Source organism: Balaenoptera ricei, chromosome 19 (assembly GCF_028023285.1).
Source record: "Balaenoptera ricei isolate mBalRic1 chromosome 19, mBalRic1.hap2, whole genome shotgun sequence".
Classification (NCBI taxonomy): Eukaryota; Metazoa; Chordata; class Mammalia; order Artiodactyla; family Balaenopteridae; genus Balaenoptera; species Balaenoptera ricei.
Window position 1 is genome coordinate 46,723,543 of NC_082657.1, and position 24,389 is coordinate 46,747,931.

A 24,389-nucleotide genomic window follows, 5' to 3' on the forward strand; every position below is an offset into this window, starting at 1 on the left:
AAATATAAAAATTGCTGTATTTTGAGTAGTTTGATTTCTTTTCCCCATATTTATGCTTTTTACTTCTCCTATTTCTTTTATATCTGTTTCTCTTCGGATTCACTTAATGAATTTTGCTTTGCAGAGTAATGATTTTTATATTCAAATAAAATAGCCTGCAAAGCAACTTCCAATGTACATTTTTTTTTAACATCTTTATTGGAGTATAATTGCTTTACAATGGTGTGTTAGTTTCTGCTGTATCACAAAGTGAATCAGCTATACGCCAATATACATTTTTGACAAGGGAGGAATTAATACATTAGCTAGACCTTTGTGATGTGTGGTATTAATGAAAGTACTGGTTTTAGCATTTTCAAAACTACAGACATTTTATTTCCTGTTCTCCACCAGTCTTTTCCTATAACTCCTTTTCCATTTTTCCTTTGTTCCCCCCTCCCAATAATGTTACCAGTGATCCACAAATGGAGATATTTTTAAATTGGCTATTAATTCATGAGCCATAGAATTATTGTGTTCTTACTCTCCAGCAGCTGATTATTCTTCTACTTCTACTTGTTTGACTATCTTTGCTTATAATACTTATTTAAAAATCCTGATGACAGTAAGACATAATGTTATCACTGAGAATCACAGTCTTACACCTGTTGTCCAAATAATAATATAGAGGGGAAAATTGGCCCTGCATATGTTTTTATAATAATAATAATTTTTGAAGTATCATATGAGCTCATTTAATATTTATATGTACATGTTATTTGGCGATTTTTATTTTTTAGACTACAAAGACAGTTGGATCCACTCAACAAACATTAGAAAATATCTCTAACATAGCAGGAAATGGGTCTTTTTCATCATCATCATCATCTTCCCACTTACCTTCTGAAAACGAAAAGCAACAACAGATTCAGCCCAAGGCATACAACCCAGAGACCCTGACAACTATCCAAACACAGGACATTTCACAGCCTGGTACCTTTCCAGCAGTTTCTGCTTCTAGTCAGCTGCCCAACAGTGATGCACTACTGCAGCAGGCTACACAGTTTCAGACAAGAGAAACTCAGTCTAGAGAGGTATTACAGTCAGATGGTACAGTGGTTAATTTGTCACACCTGACTGAGGCATCACAGCAACAGCAGCAGTCACCACTACAAGAACAAGCACAGACTTTACAGCAGCAGATTTCATCAAATATTTTCCCATCACCAAATAGTGTGAGTCAGCAGCTACAGAATACAATTCAACAGCTGCAGGCAGGAAGTTTTACAGGCAGTACTACTAGTGGCAGCAATGGAAATGTTGACTTGGTCCAACAAGTTTTAGAGGCACAACAACAGTTATCTTCAGTTTTATTTTCTGCTCCAGATGGTAATGAGAATGTTCAAGAACAGCTTAGTGCAGACATTTTTCAACAAGTCAGTCAAATTCAAAATAGCGTAAGCCCTGGAATGTTTTCCTCAACAGAGCCAGCAGTCCATACCAGACCAGATAATTTAATAGCTGGAAGAGCTGAAAGTGTTCACCCACAGAATGAAAACACATTATCTAATCAACAACAGCAACAACAGCAACAGCAAGTGATGGAATCATCAGCTGCAATGGTGATAGAGATGCAACAGAGTATCTGCCAGGCAGCTGCCCAGATTCAGTCAGAGCTATTTCCTTCAACTGCTTCAGCAAGTGGAAACCTTCAGCAGTCTCCAGTTTACCAGCAGACTTCTCATATGATGAGTGCGTTATCAGCCAATGAGGACATGCAAATGCAATGTGAATTGTTTTCTTCTCCTCCTGCAGTTTCTGGTAATGAAACTGCTACAACCACCACACAGCAGGTTGCAACTCCTGGCACTACCATGTTTCAGACATCAAGTTCAGCAGATGGAGAAGAAACTGGAGCACAAGCAAAACAGATTCAGAACAGTGTCTTTCAGACCATGGTCCAAATGCAACATAGTGGGGACAGTCAACCTCAAGTTAACCTTTTTTCATCTACGAAAAGTATGATAAGCGTTCAAAATAATGGTACCCAGCAGCAAGGTAATGGTTTATTCCAGCAAGGTAATGAGATGATGTCACTCCAATCAGGGAATTTTTTGCAGCAGTCTTCTCATTCACAGGCTCAACTCTTTCATCCTCAGAATCCTATTGCTGATGCTCAGAACCTTTCCCAGGAAACTCAAGGTTCTATTTTTCATAGTCCAAGTCCTATTGTCCACAGTCAGACTTCTACAACCTCCTCTGAACAAATGCAGCCTCCAATGTTTCACTCTCAAAATACCATGGCTGTGCTACAGGGATCTTCTGTTCCTCAAGACCAGCAGTCAGCCAACATATTTCTTTCCCAGAGTCCAATGAATAATCTTCAAACTAACACAGTAGCCCAAGAAGAACAGATTTCATTTTTTGCAGCTCAGAATTCAATTTCTCCACTTCAGTCAACATCAAACACTGAGCAGCAAGCTGCATTCCAACAGCAGGCTCCAATATCACACATCCAGACCCCTATGCTTTCCCAAGAACAGGCACAACCCTCCCAGCAAGGTCTATTTCAGCCTCAGGTTTCCCTGGGCTCCCTTCCTCCTAATCCAATGCCTCAAAACCAACAAGGAACAATCTTCCAGACACAGCACTCAATGGTCGCCATCCAGAGTAACTCTGCATCCCAGGAGCAGCAGCAGCAGCAGCAGCAGCAACAGCAGCAACAGCAGCAGCAACAGCAGAGCATTTTATTCAGCAATCAGAATACCATGGCTCCAATGGCATCTCAGAAGCAGCCACCACCAAACATGATATTCAACCCAAGTCAAAATCCAATGGCTAATCAAGAGCAGCAGAACCAGTCAATTTTTCATCAACAAAATAATATGGCCCCAATGAATCAAGAACAGCAGCCCATGCAATTTCAGAACCAGCCCACAGTTTCCTCACTTCAGAACCCAGGTCCTGCCCAGTCCGAATCATCACAGACCTCCTTGTTCCATAGCTCTCCTCAGATTCAGTTGGTCCAAGGGTCACCCAGTTCTCAAGAGCAGCAAGTAACACTCTTCCTTTCTCCAGCATCCATGTCTGCATTGCAGAACAGTATAAACCAACAAGACATGCAACAGTCTCCCCTTTATTCCCCTCAGAACAACATGCCTGGAATCCAAGGAGCCACATCTTCACCTCAACCACAGGCTACTTTATTTCACAACACTACAGGAGGCACAATGAACCAACTACAAAATTCTCCTGGCTCTTCTCAGCAGACTTCAGGAATGTTCTTATTTGGCATTCAAAATAGTAAGAAACTCTTTCTAATTTCTCATTTCTTAAATGTTATTGGTCGAAATGGTCACATTATTATTACTAGAAGAAAGCACAACATAGTGGTTTTAAGAGCACGGATTGTAGTTAGCATTGAGTTCAAATCCCAGCTATACCACTTACAGACTGAGACCTTAGACAGGATATTTGACCTGCATGAGCCTCAATTTCCACATCTAAAGTGGTGGTAATATTACATACTTGAAAAGGATATTGGAAGGATTAAATGTGGTAACATATATAAATGGATGTGTTTGCCATTTTAAGATATAAACTTGAAAGGAAAATAAAGTAAGAATGACAGAAAATTTTTCAGCCAATTAAAGTAAGTAGTTTCCAGTGAGGTAGAAAACCATGTTTCTTTAAATGTTTATATAGCAAGGAAATTATATAGGACTTATGGTGATAACTAAGCATTGTTGTATTTTTATACTGCTTAGAGGAAACCTAGGATGAATTCTACTACTGTTCAATGAAAACCTTTTTGGAGGCTGTCAGGTGCCTCGCTTTTAACTCTATAATGAGCAAACACAGTAATGAATTTACCCCAGCCACTAATAAATACCTTCTTATGAATCTTAACAGAAAATAACTAATCAGGTAGCTTCTCTATTTTAAATATCTCTGCAGACTGTAGTCAGCTTTTAACTTCTGGACCAGCTACATTGCCAGATCAGTTGATGGCCATAAGTCAGCCAGGCCAACCACAAAACGAGGGCCAGCCACCTGTGACAACACTTCTTTCTCAGCAAATGCCAGAGAATTCTCCACTGGCATCCTCTATAAACACCAATCAGAACATTGAAAAGATTGATTTGCTTGTTTCATTGCAAAACCAAGGGAACAACTTAACTGGCTCCTTTTAACTGGATATGTGAGTATTGCATTTTGGCTTCTTTCTTATTGAAAAGCATCAATAAATTTTATTATTCTTAGCAGATTTGAGTTAAGTAATAACACTGTTAGGACTCTGATCTTTTAAAATATGGCTTTCTCACAAGATGGTACTTTTTTACCCTAAATAAATTACTCTGAATGATAGCTTAGGTCATATTGTTAATACTGGGCATTCCTTCTGGCTCTAAGCTTCTTTTCCTTGGAATGACAGAACATCTGATGAATGTACTATATATCAGATATAATTATGTCTCATATCTCTATTCCTCAGGAAATAAATATTGAATCTGAAAAGTCTGACAGTATAAATATGATAAAGTATCATTTGTAGTACTTTAATATACTTTGGGATCATTCAGGGCTACGGGAACTTTGTAAAGGCTTTCCCTCCCTATTGAGTTATATTAAACTTCTTCTTTTTTTTAGAAATTCCATGAAGAAAATCCTGATTTCAAGATACCCTGAGATCTTGTGATTCCATGAGGATTATTGAACTGTTACTTTAAAAAGAAAACAAAATATGAAAAACTGTGATTGAATAAATGGATGGATTTTACTCTGACTGCAAAAGAGCACACCTTTGCTGCCTATTGCAGTGATTAACCACCATTGTTAACATCTTTTTATTTTATATTCCTAATAACAGTGATGACTGAGAATCTATTTGAGTTTCCAGCTGACAGAATTAATTGTTGCTATTTTCCTAGGCATTATTTCTTTAAAAATACAGTTTAAATTGATAAGCTGGATCACTCAGTTATTATTGCTATTAGAAAATAATTCATGTTTCATGTTTACTTTTGTTCTTCATTCAGATTTTCTTTCCTGCATTTAGTCAAGTAGTGGCTTTTGAAAAAGGAAAGTTCAAATCATAACTTAGGCTGTGATTTTTCAATATAAAAAGCACAGCTATTGGCCAAAGTGAAGCAATCTTTATTCAGTTTTTAATAGAGAAACTGAGGGGGTAACATTCTGACAGGTAAGCTGTATTAAGAGCTCTACACAGATAAGAGGACTCTTTATCACAGACAACACACTTACAAACTGGGAACAGCTGGAATGCTATTGATTTTATTTTTCAGAGAGTTGTTAATTCTCTGTGTTTCTGTTAAGGGTTTTAGCCATAACTGTGCGTAGAAAAATATAAACATCTTGCTCTATTTAAAAATGAAGGGGATAATATATGGTAAATTATGTTCTGATATCCTCCTACAATAGTTAAAACTGACAGAGTAATTCAAGTCTGTTTTCTTCTTATCCCAGTCTTGAACTGGTATTCCCTTTTTATGTTCAGCGATACTATTCTTCTCCTCTTCTTCACTTTATTTTAGACAATTAGTAATATACTACTAGCTTTGTGATCCTGTAGTAACTTAAATGAAAAGACCACTTTGATCTGGGGTAACCCAGCAACTCCTGCAGCACAGGCCGGGGGGTATCCTTTCAAGAATGAAGGGAGCTGACTCCTGAGAAACAAGAAACAATGCATTTTTTTTCCATGAACGGTGCTGTTCTGAAGTCTTCAAATTTTTCCCTCTAATAGGAAACAGTATAAATGTTAATCTGAAAAAAAAACACAAACTAAAATTTCTTGAAACATCACTTCTCCCTGAGCTGCAGTGAGTGTAACTCACTTGTCACCTCAGTGCTTTACAGTTTGAAGTGGTCACTTATCTGATGGTTCCCACAAGCCTTAGGCTTTACAGGGTCATATCATTGACTTAATATGAAGAATTAATTTGTGTTACATCTATAGAGAGCAAAATAACACACTCCAGAACTTGCAGTTGTAGCATTAGTTATACAGATTTGGGTGTTCTCACCACCCATGGGATGCCTGCTTCTCTCTACAACCTGTTGTCTGGACACATGCTTATGTCTTACTCTCCTTCTGGCATGTAGAAAGCTGTTAATACAGTTTAAGGCCAAATTGTGTGTGGCTTCTATATGTAGATAAGATGTTTTGGCATTCTTGTCCGTTTCATTTATTTTTTAAGTGTACAAAAAAATAGCCTGTTAATTGTTTGTTGAAGGCTACAATTCTGTTTTTTATTTTTATTTTTTCTATCCAATACATTTAGCTGAACTTTGTGGAATTGTGGTGTTGGTTTTGTTTATACAGTCAGATTTTTCCCCCTTTTTGTGATGGTCTTCCGTGGTTCTTTGTGCTCTTCTTTAATTTGTTTTTTCTCTTTGTTCTCATTTATTCTTCCCTCCACCCCCAACCCTTTCTTTCTCTCTCTGATTGAGAGGCATTGAATTATGTTTTCAGTAGTACAGGCTTCTTGCCGATATGAAGGGAACTTTTCAGAAAGAGACCTACTCTGGGTCATTTAATTTTGAATACAGTTTTCAATCGTTCAAGTTTTGGATGGTTTATATCTAATGTGTGTTTCATTTTTTTGGAAAGCTATATTTTGTATTTAGGAAATGGTATACTATTTTGCTATTTGTACTGAGTGAGTACATTGGCATAAATATAGAAATTTATATATATACATATATATAAACTATTCTTTTTTTGCCACACATTTTTGTGGTAAATTTGTGAGTTTGTCTGATGTTCTACCACAACGTGGCGTCTGATAAAAGTGAGGGGGGGTTTGTTATGTCTCTATTGAGTATTTAAGTATCTTTTGAAACAAATGACCTTTTCATCTGTGGCCATTCCATCAGGCGGTTCCTTGATGTGATTAGTGGGCTAAAGGCAGCTCACTGTGTGTTCGCTGGATCTTTCACTCAGCAAAACGTTAGAGTAAGGAAACCCATCCAGGCAGTTGTGTCAAGTGGAGTTTCACAAGAATGAGCCATTCAGTCTTTGCTCACTATATATTTAATATTTTATTATTGTTGTTATTGTTATTATTAATTGGCTTTCTGTATTCTATGCCTTTTATTTATAAAGACACTAAAAAAAACCCCATGTTTGGAATTTTAATAACATTTTCCCCATCTTGTAATATCCAGAGCTACTTTATAAATTCTCTAAACCAAAAGCATTTTCCTCAATATATCTCTCTCTCCCCACCCCATCAGGAAAATTTACCCAGTATAGTTCAGGGTATGAGAAGGACCACACAATCCAGTGCTTCAGTTTTAAAATGTAAAACTCTTAACTGCAGAGGGTTGACTCATGTCAGTAAGCTTATCCACTGGTATAAAAATAAGAAATAGAAATAAAATGCTGTAAGTTTATTTCTGAGTTTTCTGAATTTTTTCCCAAGAGATTATACAGGAGACTCAGGAAGTCTATTTGTTCATCAAGTTCCAGTTAGAATGTTAACACTGCTGTATGGATAAAGTGGTGGCAAGAAGTCTGGCTTGGGTGCTGACTTCTGTTATTTAGCAAGAAGTTTATCATTGTAAAATGCTGATTGCCAATGCCAAGTCACCAGGGACCAATTTTCTGTTTTATAATATCTAAGTTTAGAACAGAACATACACCTGAACTGTAGTGGTTTGATTGGATGGAGGCAGAAAACCCAATTTTTATTTTCATAAGTTTTGTGGTTATTTGTACAAGGGCTGTGCTAAGATACCATATTCTTATTCAATAATGATGGATTTTTTTTTTTTACATTGTTAAGTGTTCCTTACCCCTAAAAGGTCAATGTTAAGTATAGCATTCAGAACATACTATTTGGTTACAAAAAGTGTTCGTCTTCTTATTGAAGAGTTAGCTTAGTGGTCAGTGGTTGATACTTGTGCTAATAATGCAGTTTCAAGATTACTGTTACAAGTTCTATCTACATATAGGAGAGACTCCATGAGCCAACAGAGGCCTTGGAAACAACAATTTATTAAATTTACTTACGGCAGAAGGACCTAAATAAACTATAAACCACATTTTATTCCTTTTTATTGTTACATTCAATTGTTCTTGCTTTTAGCAACTCACATTAATGCTTGGAGCTTACCTGTGTGTCTGCATGAGTGTGCGTGTGTGTGTGTGTGTGTGTTTTATTCCTTATTGTCATTCCATTATATATCCACACCAACATGGGAGAAAATAATTAGAAGTCATATTTTGCTTCTGAGCTTTATCATGTTACCTTACTCTAATTACAAATAGAGTATCATGTTGTTATCTAACCAATGCAAATCTGTTCTCGCCAGTCTCCCTAGAACAGGTTTTTAAAGGGCTTTGTTTATTATAGAAGCAGTATTAATGAGGGACCTTCCTTCCTTTCTTTTTTTTGTAATACTATATATGCTGTAGTTGGGAATTTCATTATAGTGCATTTCTTGCCCATCAGAACCTCAGTTAATCTGCCGAGGAAAAATTGTGTCAAAGGGAATGAGAAAAGAAGTTATATTTGAGTCCCTCCAGAACTAAGATAATAATTCCTTTTGACCATTTAAGCCATTATAGATGCTTATTTTGGAAAAGTGAAATCTGTTTAGATGCATCAACAATTATAGACCAGAAATTAAATGCTTTAATAATCAAAATCTCAAATTCAGCATGGTTTATAAATATTCACCAGGAGTAATTTGAGAATGTTTCATCTTTCTGGTGAGAATTTCTGTTCTAGTATCTGTTTTCCAGTTGATTTTTTTCTAATTAATTGAAAATTATATGAGACCTTTTAGCTTTACTCTGCTTCATGACCACAGGCTTCATCCCTAACCAAGACAGCCACATTATATCTGCATGCCTTTGGTTATATGGAGAGCCTTAATGAGAGAGAGAGAGACTGTATATAGTTCATCAGCTTTAGAATCTCACAACATGTATTAAAAAAAGGTTTTCTTCTCTGCTTATTTGTGTCACTAGAGCTATATCATGAAGATAATGTTCATACTGTAGTAAATATCAGAATAATACCTAGAATATCATTTGTGAATTGTCCCAGTACTCTAATTACTTCTTTAATCCCCATTTGTTTTCGTGTCATTCTAGCCTCATTTATTAATAAAATTCTATTTTTACTCCACTTTCTCTTTCAGGAAATTTTTTTAAATTAATATTTTATATCTAGATTAAATGCTTATGGAAAAGTGCCTTTTTACCATGTTAGTGCCCCTTTCTTGTAATTTCATTTTTCATTGTTGCCAAAAACACATAGCAAATGCCTTTAATAGTCTCAACTTTCATTTTTTCTATTTAGTCATTCTTTTCTCCATTCTTGATCACAATAGAAACAACTTCATAACTTTCTAACGCCCTTTGGCATAAGAGGAACAGAAAAGATACATAACTAGAATTGTTTCTTTGAAGGAGGCTACGTAAAAGATCACAAAATTATACTATTTAGCCTTTATAGAAATTAGCTAAATTTGTCTTCATCTTGACCAACTAATAATAGGTCTTATCTGAATGCTATCGAAAATTTTACTATATGTGAGACTATGTACACAAATGTGGACAGTTATATTTCAGAGAGGAAGTGTTTGAAGCACCTTCTCTGATCTTTATTATAAGATGGGTGAAAATAAATCACTAACACATAGTTTAGGTAAAGCTTAGTAAGGTCAATTTTTCTAACCATACGGAGTCAAATAATTCATTATAGTGTACTTCTTGTCCATCAGAACTTTAGAAATCTGCCTATGAAAAGTAGTGTCAAAGGAAATGAAGTTGTATCTGAGTCCCTCCAGAACTAAAATAATTCCTTGCAGCCAAATACAGTTGGATTGAGTATCCCTCTGTTTTTTGTTAATTTTGCCTATGTTCCAGCTCCTTACCATAGTGGTGGTGCCTGAAGAAAGAGCCATCAGCAACAAACAGGTCAGGAGAGTAGTAGCTTAGGGATAGAGTTGCTTTCCCCATGTGAGTATTTCCATGACTGTTAGTGGCACTAAAGACTGCAAACCTTTATGCAATATTCTCGATACCCTAATGATATTATGCACTTTAATCATTCCAAAGAAGTCAGGAATGCTGTATAGTGATGATTCCTTCTTGATGAGTATATCTTAACTGTTTAGAATATTTATGTCCCTTTTTATTTTGGATAGCCAACTTGGTATGTTATGGGAATATTCTCTAAAATGTATAGTAGGACTTAAGACTTTGAAATGTAACTGACTATAAGGGGAAATTATTACACTTCAGAAAATCATTTTAGAAACATTAAAATGTTCAGCTTTCTAATTATATGTTTGAGAGTTAATTAAAACCAGCCCTCTTCCTATATTTTTTGTTTCATATTAATAGCATTATAGTATATAGTTTTCTACATATATAGGATGTATAAACCAATGGTTCTCAAAGTGTGGTCCTCAGCCCACCAGCCAACATCCGTATCACCTGGGAACTAGTTAAAAATGCAAAATCTTGGGCCTTATCCCAGACATAGTGAATCAGAAACTCTGGAGTGGGACTCAGCAATCTGTTTTTTAACAAGCCCTTCAGGTGATTCTGATACATGCTAAAGTTTGAGAACCACTGGTGTAAACTGTATACAGTAAGATCTAGAAAGGGCTTTTTTTTCCCACTCACACAGACACAGTTATACATTGTTTTTAATGTAAATTCAGTTTAACCTGGTTATCTATAATCATTTATTGGCAATGATAATTTATTCTCAGTACTGCCTATAGAAATACAGTATATTTTATGTACATACACAATTAGTCTAGTTATTGATAATTCAGTTAACTTAGTTTGGCATTTTCATACCACTTACTAAAAAGTTTACATTAAATGACTGATTTAAATATATAGGTGCAATGTTCTGTGTTTATTTTAACTATTATGACAGTTAAGTAGCTAATACAATTGACGGGTGCTAAAGTCTCCTGTTTATCCATAAAATGGATACATTGTGGGCAGTGATAATAAAAGCTTTCTTTTCATTGCCTCTTACTTTACCAGCAGACCACAATTTTGGCCCAGCTAGACCAACTCTCAGAACAAAATTATTTGTCATTCCTTACATTTACATTTGTATCTGAGCTATTAAACAACATAGCTAGCCAGATCAACAAAGCACCTTATTTAATTTCTTTTTTTAATAGATAAATCTTCTTTTAATATAGCTTGCTTTGTATGAGAATTGATGCACTAGAAATATAACTATCCTTGTAACTTATGCTTCAGACAAGATGTTAAACAAGACACTGTATTATTTAATTTGAGCATTTCTCCCTTCCCAGTTATATGCATCCTGTTAAATGTAAACTAACCATAAGATGAGTAGATTTATTCATTCATTTTAATCTCCCTGTATAATTCAGTACCTCCGTAATTGTTGGTGTTTACAAACCACCAATTAATAAACTCATGTAAGAATAGTGAACATTTCAAAATGAAAATAATTGTATACTCACTTTATGAAAATCACCACTCCTGTCTTTGCTTAAAACTAGCGGTGGAAATACAAGTGGCTTACTCTGCAAACTTTGGTGCTGGAAATACATAGGCAAGCTGTTGGGAGATGCTCTAGCTACATTCCTCCTTTCTTGTTACCCTTCCCCTCTTCCCCACTTTATTGCATACTGTATTTGTATATCCAAAGCATTATACCATACCACAATTCTGTTCTTGTAATATTTCCTTTAAAGGCTCTGTGTTTAACCGTATCACCCTGTTTTGTTTTTTGTTTTTTCCAGAAGTGACTTGCCTGATTTGAAATAGTTTGTATTATTATTATTATTATTATTTTAGCTAACGAACCTCAGGACAGCGCGCACACACACACACACACACACACACACACACACACACACACACATCTCAGATGTTTGAGAGTGGCTTTGGAATCAGACTGTGTCCAATAAAGAACTGTCCTGCATGGAAGTGTTTATGACTTTCATAGCGACAAACTGATTCCAGTGATACTGAGCTAATTTCCTTCGATCTAATGAATGTATCTGCTCACCTTGTTCCCTTACACTGAATTGATAAGCTCCAAGTATTTATTACTTTTTTTTGACAATTTTTACTGTTTCATTCATTTCTTTTACTTAGTCTTTTAATGAATATACTACAGTTATGTTATTAACCTGTTCTCAAGTGGTTTAGCTACCATTCTGCCATTTAATTTTTTAATTTAATTTTATTTGCTTGAGCACACTGATCAACCACTGAACTGCCTTCTTCCATTGTCCTGCAATGATGTAAGTAAGGGTTACATTTTTGTGTATATGGCTTTCATAGTTGGGATTTCAGAGCACTGACACCAGATATTTTCAGTTTATTCTCTGAGGGAATTTCATTTGCATCTATGTTTTTAGCTATCTGTGATAACTTGTTAAATATTAAAAAGATATTTTGCTTCTATTGGAACATTTGTATACTTGCAACTATATTTCTGTAAACAGCTGCAGTCAAAAATAAAACATTGAAAGTTTTCATTTTGTAGTAGTTAACTGTCTTTTTTCCTCAGATTTTATGAATGAAGTCATATCCGTGAATGTCAGTTTTGAGCGACATGAGTATGTGATTGAACTTAAAAAATCAGTAGGAAAAGGTATGAAATATAGAAATATTTTTGAATAGTTACATTGTACCAGGCAGTGTACCAAGTGACTTAGTGTAATAGAATTTTTATTTGTTTTACTTAGTTTAAATGTTTCATGTTTAGTAAAACAATATATACGTGTGGTGACAAATCTTGTATTATGGAGGTACTTTTGATGAAAACCAAGTCTCTCCAGCCCTCAGTCCCACATCCAGAGGCAATCTCTTTTTATTTTTCTGTAAGTAATTTACATCTATATATATCAGAATGTGGTATATATATCACTAGTGGTACCCAAAATGATTTCAGGTGATACATGGGTAAACATTATTTTTAAACATATATATATAAGGTTTGGATGTACATTAGAAAAATATATAATGTGTCTACTTACTAGACTGTGGGGAAATGTGAGTCAAAGACAAATACTAAATAAATACTAATACAGGTGATACATGAATATCATGTATGTGATATGTAAATAACTGAAGCTTCAGAAGCACTGCTTTAAACAGTATGCTTATACCTTCTTATCAAATATAGACAGTGTCTGTTGATTCTGTGAAAGTGACTGAATTTTTTAACACATCCAAATGTATATATCTAAATGAATTGTCACTTTAGGAGTTTAAAGTGACAACAATGCTGCCATTGTTCTAAATATGTTTAAAAGTTGTCTTTTGGCATTTATTGACTTCAGCAGCACTGGAAAGGAGTAATAACCAAATGAAATTGGGCTTCCCTGGTGGAGCAGTGGTTAGGAATTCACCTGCAATGCAGGGGACACGGGTTCGAGCCCTGGTCCGGGAAGATCCCACATGCCGCGGAGCAGCTAAGCCCTCGTGCCACAACTACTGCAGCCCGCGCGCCTAGAGCCCGTGCTCCGCAACAAGAGAAGCCACCGCAACGAGAAGCCACCGCAACGAGAAGCCCGCGCACCGCAATGAAGAGTAGCCCCCGCTCACCGCAACTAGAGAAAGCTCGCGCATAGCAACGAAGACCCAATGCAGCCAAAAATAAATAAATAAATTTATTTAAAAAAAAAAAAAACCAAATGAAATTAAATAAGTATAAATATCAAAAGTACTGGGGTCCAAAAAACAGCGTATGTGGGCAAAAGACTGATCCGAAAATGGGACTGCATATGAGTGGCTGCCGGAAAGGCTGATGCAATCCTGGGTTACATAATTTAAGTTACAGTGTGCAGAACAAGGGAGATAGCTGTCCTGCTTTACTCCAAGCTGGTAAGAGTCCTGCTGTATTATCTTGTGAGGAGCAGACAATTCTCAGCAGCCATATAATTAGGCCTGTAAAAGAACCGAACATCATTTATCCCTGCTCAGGACACAGAGGGACTCTGGAAGTATAAAAGAAGCTATAGTTTCTCGACAGCAACACTTAATGGTCTTTCTCTCAGGAAGACAATTGATTACTACTCTTGTGCTCTATTTCATGTTGTCATTGTCCCTGCCTGTATAGTATTTAAAGCATAGGCTCTTTTTTTTTTTTAAATAAATTTATTTACTTTTGGCTGCGTTGGGTCTAAGTTGCTGCGCGCGGGCTTTCTCTAGTTGCGGCGAGCGGGCGCTACTCTTCATTGTGGTGCGCGGGCTTCTCATTGTGGTGGCTTCTCGTTGCGGATCACGGGCTCTAGGCACGCGGGCTCTAGGGCGCATGGGCTCAGTAGTTGTGGCTTGGGGGCTCTAGAGCGCAGGCTCAGTAGTTGTGGCACACGGCCTTAGTTGTTCCGAGGCATGTGGGATCTTCCTGGACCAGGGCTCGAACCCGTGTCCCCTGCATTGGCAGGCGGATTCTTAACCACTGCGCCGCCAGGGAAGTCCAAAAGCATAGGCTCTTGAGTTTGCCTGCTTGGGTGAAGTTCTGGCTCCTATACCTACTGTTTAACCTCTCCATTCCTCAATTTCTTTATTTATAAAGTGGAAAGAAAAATGAATGATCCTCTTAGGGTTGTTACAAGAATTAAGTAAATTAATCAGTGTAAAACTGCTTAGTTCCTGGCACACAGGAGCTATGTGCCTAATAAGTGTACCAGTCCTGTTGCTACTTTGCTCTTCTGCCTCTGGTGCACTGGATCCATATCCTTTTGCTTTTTCAAATACATGCTCCTGTTCCTTTGATTGTCCTCTTTCTTTTTTTAATTTTTAATTTAATTTTTATTTTATATTGGATTATAGTTGATTTTATGTTGTGTTAGTTTCAGGTGTACAGCAAAGTGATTCAGTTATACGTATACATATATAATTGTCCTCTTTCTCCAGCATCAAAACCTTTCTCTCTGAGTCATACCCACTGGTATATAAATTTTCTGTAATGTCCCTCATCTCTTAAAAATATGAAACAATTTTCTTTGACCACACATCCCCCATACATACTATTTCCACTTTCTCTCCTTTCATTCATCCTCTTGAACCCATTCCAATCAGGTTTTATCACCCTGCTCTACTGAAATAGCTCATCAGCATCACCAATGGCCACCCAAAAGTCAATTCTGAGGGCTGTTTCACTCAGTTTATCAACAGTATATGACACTCTTTGAAACACTTTCTTCACTTGGCTTTCAGGACACCGCACTCATCTCTCCTGCTTCACTGGCCTTTTCCATTCTCGTCTTCTTGACCTACTAACATTGGAGAACCCTAGAAGTCAATCATCAGATCTCTTCTCTATCATAACTCAATTTTTAGGTGCGCTCATCCAGTCAGGTTGCTTTAATAGATTATGTGTTGAAAATTTCCAAATGTATATCTCCAGCCATAAGTTCTTTAACTCCAGGTTCCTATTATCGAATTATCTACTTGACAGTCTTAACAGGCATCTCAGAAATAACATGTCTGAAGTGAAATTTTGATTCTCCCCTTCCCACTCCCAACTTCTGCTGCCAGTACTCTTTCCAGATTCTTCCCCATCTGAGCAAATGGAATCTCCGTTCTTCCAATTGTTTAAGCCAAAATACCTTTGAGGGTTGGTTGGTTTGTTTTTTGACCTTGATCCAATCCATCATCAAATCCTGTTACTCTGACCTTTGAAATACTTCCAGAATCCAACCACTTCTCAATACATCTATTGCTATCACTTTGATCCAAAGCATTTGTTGCCTAGCTTGTCATAACAGCTTCCCAACAATTCTCCCTGCTTCTATCATTGCCCCTTATACTTGATTCTTCACATACCAGCCAGATTTAAACATAAGTCATATGTTACACCTCTGCTCAAAACCCTCTAGTGACTTCCTATCTCTACATTTCACAATGCTTGTAATGCCCTTTGTGGTCTGATTCCAGCTTTGTGTCTGACCTATCCCTCTCTTGCTTTCTGTGCTTTAGTCACACTAACTTCCTTGCTCTCCCTAAAGCATACTGATCATGCTGCTGCCTCATGGGTTTGCACTCACATCACTCCTGGCATGCTCTTCCTTCAGGGACCTACATGTATCACTCTCTCACTTTATCAGGGCTTTGCCCAAATATAACCTTATAGGAGAGATCTTTCTTGACCACCCTGTATAAAACTCGTATCCCATCTCTAACCCTCTTACCCTGCTCTTCCTTCCTAGCGTTTATCACCACCTGACTGACATTTGTTCTTCTATCATTCTTTACTAGAATGCAAACTTCATGAGGCTAGGTTTTTTGTCTGCTGTATTCCCAGTGCCTAGAAGAATGCCTGGCCCATTGATTAGATAAATCAGAATAAATCAGGCAAATCAGAATAAATATTGCTCCTTGGCATTTATTTATTGCATTCTGTGCTTTTCTTGATTTCTATACCGCTCTCTTTCCTGGATCTCCTTAAATGTCCTTTAAATTCCCTGAGAGAATCTTAGTAGGTTCCCTTGCCATTCAGAATGAAGCAGCCCTATTGGGCAAGCTGTCAAGCCAAGTCACCATATAGGCTTCTGGCCACAATTTATCACTGAATCCTCTGATCGCTTCTTCCCCAGTAGATTCCACTTTTGCCTGAATGCCTCTGTCACTAGCTTCTCTGAAACCAGTGAGTGTGGGTCTGTTTTGTAGAAATGGATTTTATTTATTTCATTTGGAACTTTTAGAAACTTACATAAAACTGCAGTGAAGATGAAGGCAACAGTAAATATTTTCAGATGTTTTCAAACTGAAGCACCCAGCCATCTGCCATTGTGGATATTGTGGAAAGAATACCCAGTGCCTGCTGGCATCTGGCACATGAGGTTCTCCAGCCTGACACCATTATTTCCTTGGCAGGTAAGAGGTTGTTCCCAGTTTCATGCAACCTTGCTTTGCATCATTTTCTCATGTTTTCTTTCTATGCACCACAAGAGGGTGTTCTTTCATCATTTTCTACTTAAGCTATACCAACAGTGAGTAGAGATGCACCTCAATCATTTAAATAGGAAGTTAGAATGTTATGCCAAAATTGTTCACCAAAGTTAATGAAACTCTAGGCTTACAATTTTGTCCCTAAATTCATGAAACCAAAACACATCCTTAAAAGGCAAGTCATTAGTTTAGCAATGATACAGGAAAAACTTCCAGAAGGTTAGTTATATGGATCTGAAATAAAGTACTGTTTGTGGCAAGCTGTTTTTAGGTACTGGGTGTACTGTTTCCTTTTATGAATTCATTCATTGTAGCAGATGTAGTGTTTAGAGGTGTTGGTTTATTTGCAGACATTAAATTAGAAGATTGAAGTAAAGAGGTTTTTTTTAGCTTTTCATTTCAAGGTGTCTGTGTGCACTGTATAGAAACAACAGAAGCTGAAGGAGAATGACACTCATATTAGGCATAATAGTCATTGTGTAGTAATTAAAGCCAATATATATCACAAACAAGCAGAGAGTAGTAATTACTAAACAAGTCCCTTAGGTCAGACAGATTTCGTCATTTCTTTCTCTGAGCAATTCCCTTCTGCCATAAACCACAGAGAGGTAATTAAAAGAAAAATAGATCATTGAGGAGTTGAATGCTCTCTAGCCAGATTTATTCCTAAAAATGTATCTCTAAAGAGAGGAATTAAATTGTGTAGAGGACCTTAAAGAATACTGTCTGGGATCTTTCTACACCTTTCTCTCTGGCTTTACGTCCTAAGCCTGAGAGGCCTTTTGAGCCTAATCAGATTTTGCCACGATAGCAGTTGGTTACATTTGGGACTTCCCTGGTGACGTAGTGGTTAAGAATCCGCCTGCCAATGCAGGGGACATGGGTTCGAGCCCTGGTCCGGGAAGATCCCACGTGCTGCGGAGCAACTAAGCCCATGCGCCACTACTAAGCCTGCGCTCTAGAGCCCACGTGCCACAACTACTGAGCCCACGTGCCACAACTACTGAAGCCCACGCACCTAGGGCCCGTGCTGCACAAGAGAAGCCACTGCAATGAGAAGCCCGTGCACCGCAACGAAGAGTAGCCCCCACTCGCTGCAACTAGAGAAAGCCCACACGCAGCAACGAAGACCCAACGCAGCCATAAATAAATAAATTAATTTAAAAAAAAAAAACAGAATCGGTTATGTTTAACAAAACTATACAAAAATGTATGAATATAGTCTGTTCTATCCATTCCTTGTGGAAAAAGAAAAACACAAATCTTAAAAACTAAAGCAAGTCAAGGAACCCCAAGAAAGAAATCTAGATTTGGCTATATTTTAGAAGGAAATCAAGTCTCGTGAATCTTATTTTCTGGCTTTGATCTGGTTGTCCGTCGGGATGGACTTGCCCAAGTGATGGCCCACTGAAAGGCCAAATTTCTTATTTTTCTGTTCATCCTGTACCTCCTTTTTCATTAAGAATCCTGCCTGGAAGTTTAGGTCAAAGAGGCTACTTGGAGCAAAATACAGTGGCATCTCATCCCAAATATTCTCCTGGCGTTTTTCTTCCATCCTTCCAGGATCTGAATTCGGACATCCTCGGGAGTGTGCCCAATGCTATTTGTCAGTTGAGGTTCCAAGACTTGGAAGCCACAGAAATGCAGAGTGCCACTTTGGGGATACACAAAGCACAGAGGTGAGTCACAGGTCAAACCCCACAGACCTTGTACCATATACAAACAACAAAAGTTAATCTGGGTTTCCCAACAGAATACCCTGATGTGGAGGCCTGAGGCACCCTGGAAAATTAGGTCATAGCTCCACCCTCTCACCTTGTGCTTTCTGTACCTAGTTGTTACCTATTTTATTTTTTTTTTTTTTTTTTTTTTTTTTTTTTTTAAAAGGTTGACTACTTTTTTTTTTTTTTTTTTTTTAATTTTTATTTATTTATTTATTGATTTATTCATTCATTTATGGCTGTGTTGGGTCTTCGTTTCTGTGCGAGGGCTTTCTCTAGTTGCGGCAAGTGGGGGCCACTCTTCATCGCGGTGCGCGGGCCTCTCACTGTAGCGGCCTGTCTTGTTGCGGAGCACAGGCTCCAGACGCGCAGGCTCAGCAGTTGTGGCTCACGGGCCCAGTTGCTCCGCGGCATGTGGGATCTTCCCAGACCAGGGCTCGAACCCGTGTCCCCTGCATTGGCAGGCAGATTCTCAACCACTGCGCCACCAGGGAAGCCCTAGTTGTTACCTATTTTAACCTATTCAGCTGTGCTCTTCTTTGAATGAAGAAAACCTTGAAACTGTGCCAGCCTGGGATTCTCTGCCAAAAGTGCCCGAAGTTCTATTACCTAAGGGTGAGTTTCAGCTTCTTGGCAGCTGACCCTTGCCAAGGCATGCACATGTGCATTTCTCTGCCTCCCCACATTACTAGACAAGTCTTAATAAATTATTCTTACCATTTATTCTCCAATGTTAATATTAATTCCCTAATCCTATAGGTGGCCCCTTTTTTTAATATTTATTTATTTATTTGGTTTCACTGGGTCTTAGTTGCAGCAGGCGGGCTCCTTAGTTGCAGCATACACACCCTTAGTTGCGGCATGCATGTGGGATCTAGTTCCCCGACCAGAGATCGAACCCGGGCCCCCTGCATTGGGAGCGCAGAGTCTTAACCACTGCCCCACCAGGGAAGTCCCTCCAAGAACAACTTGAGAGAGTAAACTTTTTTTTTTTTTTTTTTTTTTTTTAAATTTTTTTTTTTAAGATTTATTTATTTAATTGATTGATTGGTTGCTATGTTGGGTCTTCGTTTCTGTGCTAGGGCTTTCTCTAGTTGCGGCAAGCGGGGGCTACTCTTCATCGTGGTGCGCGGGCCTCTCAGTATCGCGGCCTCTCTTGTTGCGGAGCACAGGCTCCAGACGCGCAGGCTCAGTAGTTGTGGCTCACGGGCCCAGTCGCTCCGCGGCATGTGGGATCTTCCCAGACCAGGGCTCGAACCCGTGTCCCCTGCATTCGCAGGCAGATTCTCAACCACTGCGCCACCAGGGAAGCCCGAGAGAGTAAACTTTTAATACCCGGCAAACCAACCAATTCTGTTTCAGCCCTGACTGTAGAACATTCACCAGGGACCAAATCTACTTGCCTAAACAACCTGCACATTTATCCTAAAAGCTGCAGATCTGACCCCTCACAATTGGAGTGTCATAAATGTGAGAATGTGAGAAGCTACTAGAGATAACTCAAGCCCCTCTCTTTACTGATGAGGCAAATTACTGTCAGATTCAGGGTGAGAATACAGGTTTCATTCTCAGTCGTGTCCTAAAACTCTACTTCCTTATCCCCTTTCCTGTAGGTCAACCACCCTTCAAAGAGAGAACTATCAAGTCTTAAAAATTTTTTCTCTGTCCTAGTTTTGTTTTTTAACCTCTGGGCATGTTCCTGTTGTCATTGCCTTTAAGTGAGTCAAGGAGAAGAAGAAATACTGGTATGTCCTTGCTTAGCTTTTACCAGGACAAGAGGCCCAATAGGTCTTTCTCATGGCAATTCCCTGATGAACTTAAGTCACACTGATCATTTGTTTGCATATGTGAGTGGTTCTGTTTATTCTAAATGATAGGATTTTAAATCCGTGAGCACAAGGTACAGGTTTCATATTTTTGAAAGCACACCCACAAAAGCAAGCTCTTGGGAAAATATTGATTTAGGCAACACACACTGAAGCCAACTTTGCCTGCAATCCTTGCTGTTCAGACTTTGCTGCCAAACGTGATTTCATAGAAGCAAATCTTATTGCATGTGGCTTTCTTCACACCCACCCAATATTTGTATTTTTAGGCAGAAACAGGAGTGTCAAGTTGACTGACCAAGGACAAAAATTTCTTTTCTTTAAAATTTTCTTTTCTTGAATGTGCTAACTCCTCCAGAAGGGATGACAGGTCCTGAAGAAAGTTTGCCCCTCGGTGACATCATGGGCAGCAGCTAAGCACCCTAAGTCTTCTATTTTGGGGGTGTTCCCCATCTGACCTCTTTGTCCTCTGTCCCACAGTTCCCCCTGCAGTGGTTTGGAATCCCTGCCATCCTGAAAGGCTGGTTTGAGCGAGTGCTCATAGGGGAGTTTGCTTACTCGTATGCTGCCGTGTATGACAAGGGACCTTTCCGGGTAGGTTGATGGTTCTGCTTTTTCTAACACCTGGATTCTAGGTAGATTCTGTCCTGAGGCAGAGTTTTGAGCACAATTAGATACCAAAATCAGGCTCCAGGTCCCTTTGGGAGAGATGCACGTCTCTCCCAAAATTTTTAATAGATATTTTTATAGATATTTTGACATGATGTTCAGGATTTTCTTTAAAATACTCCAGGAAAAAACAGGGGTGAGGGGATACTGAGAGTTAAAGCTGGATGGTGGATGCATCATTTTACTATTTTCTCTTCTTTATGTATGTTTGAAATTGTCCATAATAAAAAAGTCAGTCTGTCTTCATTTTCCAGACACCCAAAACTATACAAGAAACATTTTGAGACCTCCTGGATTACAAGCCTAGATACATGCCTAGCAGTGTGAGGAGATAGATAAAAAAACAACAAATAACTCCACCTAGACACCAGCAGTCAGCACTGATTTTGTGTTACCATGACAACCTTCACCTGATTTGCCACACCCAGGAGTATGGAATCCTGGGCCTGCCCCTCTGTGTACCATCTTCCAGGCTGGTACTTCTGCAGAGTCATACTGTGAGGCTCAGAGGAGCCAATGTATGAAGTAACATAAACAGCAGATGGGAGGGGGACCTTTGTGTTCTTTACCCTGGGGCTGTTTCATTAACTTCCTGTCACCAAGGAGATGTGGAAAGTAATGACTTTTCTTTTACAGAATAAGAAGGCAGTGCTTTCCATCTCCACTGGTGGCAGTGGCTCCATGTACTCTCTGCAGGGTATCCACGGGGACATGAATATCATTCTCTGCCCAATTCAGGTATCTCGTTTTCAGTGACCCTTCAGGGGAATTAATTAATTGAACTTTCTATGGAGTCCAAATCCTCCAGATAGCAGCTCCACAAACTATTTTCAGGATGCTTATGGAGACGGGGCGGGGGAGAATTGCAAACTTGAGTGATTCCACAAGAAATAACTAACTGAAGAAAAAGATTAAACATACTGGGGAAAAAAAGCTCAAGGCTCACATGTCATCTCTACCATCACAGTCATATTTTCAAAGAGTAATAATACAGCCGGATTCACGACATCTGTAAATCTGTGTAATACTGGGCCTTTGAAGTAATCACCCTTCTCTACAGAGAATGCGGTCAAGTGGATGTTAACTTTCCTAAGATTACATAGTTAATTAGGTGCCAGGTCTAGGACAAAAAGAACGCCAGTGTCCCAACACCCCTTTTGATGTCTTAACCACACCTGAAAAATCACAAAGTCTGTGGCTTGCAGCTTCTTTTGTTCGGCCACAATATCTGGGCTCAAAAAACAATAAAAAAAACAAAAAAATTAAAAAATAAAAAAAGAAGAAAAAAAAAGAGAAAAAAAAAATATCTGGGCTCAGACGGCCTTCTTTATAAGCTAGAACAGACTCGGCAGGATACTGAGAGTTCCCGGGGTCCTCCAGTTTACCTGCAGAGAGGAAAAAGAGAGGCTGACGCCAGAGGGGCCAAGGCGGGTCCAGAGAACCCACAGGCGAGAAGTTCCACAAAGACCTAATTAAAGGGGAGACCTGCTCCCACCTATGATGTTGTTTCTGGAGATGACGGGATTGAAGTTCATGGCATATAGGTCCGACACAGTGACCTCCCATCCTTTCCTCTTCAAAGCCTCTACGGCGGCCTCCTTCATGGCGTAGTTGAAGGATGTCCTCTCTGAGTGGGCCAGTAGGATCAGTGCTTTTCTAACTATTTAGACACACACAAGGCACATGGAGAAAATCAGTCACCAACCAGCAAAGCTCCGGCTACAGGGGAGCCCAGCTGGGATCCATAATGGAAGACGTGACTTTGTTAGACATTGGGTTATGCAATCCATCCACTGCATCAAAAACTATATTTTCTCCTTACAAGTACCAGCAATCAAAGGAGGCATTTTAACTCACTGGGAAAACAGTAGCTAATTTAATAAATGGTGTTGGCATACTTAAGCAGCCATCTGCATGAAAATAAAATTATCCCCTTAGAAAACTAATGTAAGGTGTTAGAAGTCAGTATAGCAGTTACCCTCCATCAGGGGATAGTGACTGGAAGGGGACAAATGGGCTTTTGGGGTGCTGGCCGTATTCTGTTTCTTGATCTGGGTGCAGATTACACAAGTGTGTGTTCAATTTGTGAAAATTCACTTAGAACTTGTGTGCTTTTCAGCGTGTCTATTGTATTAAAGTTTTGGGTTTTAACTATCCCACTAACACACCACATACAGCAACAATTTGCTGGCAGATTAAAGATCTACATTTAAAAAAATGAAACTATTAGAATAGTATGAGATAGGGAACCCTCTTGCACTGTTGGTGGGAATGTAAATTGATAACAGCCACTATGGAGAACAGTATGGATGTTCCTTAAAAAACTAAAAATAGGGGGCTTCCCTGGTGGCGCAGTGGTTGAGAATCTGCCTGCCAATGCAGGGGACACGGGTTCGAGCCCTGGTCTGGGAAGATCCCACATGCCACGGAGCAACTGGGCCCGTGAGCCACAATTACTGAGCCTGCGCGTCTGGAGCCTGTGCTCCACAGCAAGAGAGGCCGCGACAGTGAGAGGCCCGTGCACCGCGATGAAGAGAGGCCCCCGCTTGCCACAACTAGAGAAAGCCCTCGCACAGAAACGAAGACCCAACACAGCACAAATAAATAAATAAATAAATAAATTAAAAAAAAAAAAAAAACTAAAAATAGAATTACCATATGATCCAGCAATCCCACTACTGGGCATATACCCAGAGAAAACCATAATTCAGAAAGACACATGTACCCCAATGTTCATTGCAGCACTATTTACAATAGCCAGGTCATGGAAGCAACCTAAATGCCCATCAACAGACGAATGGATAAAGAAGATGTGGTACATATATACAATGGAATATTACTCAGCCATAAAAAGGAACAAAATTGGGTCATTTGTTGAGACGTGGATGGATCTAGAAACTGTCATACAGAGTCAAGTAAGTCAGAAAGAGAAAAACAAATATCGTATATTAACGCATATATGTGGAACCTAGAAAAATGGTACAGATGAACCGGTGTGCAGGGCAGAAATTGAGACACAGATGTAGAGAACAAACGTATGGACATCAAGGGGGGAAAGCGGCGGTGGGTGGTGGTGGTGGTGTGATGAATTGGGCGATTGGGATTGACATGTATACACTGATGTGTATAAAATTGATGACTAATAAGAACCTGCTGTATAAAAAAGTAAATAAAATAAAATTCAAAAATTCAAAAAAAAAAGAAAAAGAAAACAACAACCCACCAAAAAAAACAGAATAGTATAGG

General features: G+C 38.7%; 2 protein-coding genes across 11 annotated transcripts in view; one reads left to right on the forward strand and one right to left on the reverse strand.

Moving 5' to 3' along the window:
• Positions 1-7,398, forward strand: part of NFAT5 (nuclear factor of activated T cells 5) — a 203,285-nt gene extending 195,887 nt beyond the window's left edge. For all 10 annotated transcript variants that reach the window (XM_059905178.1, XM_059905179.1, XM_059905185.1 and 7 more), the window contains 3 exons: positions 780-3,282; positions 3,937-4,180; positions 4,630-7,398. In XM_059905178.1, coding sequence (XP_059761161.1) covers positions 780-3,282; positions 3,937-4,172 — 2,739 coding nt within the window. In that variant the 3' untranslated portion in view covers positions 4,173-4,180; positions 4,630-7,398. The remainder of the gene's footprint in view (positions 1-779; positions 3,283-3,936; positions 4,181-4,629) is intronic.
• Positions 7,399-18,275: 10,877 nt separating this feature from the next.
• The window catches only part of NQO1 (NAD(P)H quinone dehydrogenase 1), a 29,073-nt gene continuing 22,959 nt past the window's right edge, over positions 18,276-24,389 (reverse strand). Inside the window, 5 exon segments of the mRNA XM_059903763.1 lie at positions 18,276-18,473; positions 18,476-18,581; positions 22,317-22,382; positions 22,462-22,528; positions 22,639-22,803. Of these exon segments, the coding sequence (XP_059759746.1) occupies positions 18,276-18,473; positions 18,476-18,581; positions 22,317-22,382; positions 22,462-22,528; positions 22,639-22,803 (602 nt within the window).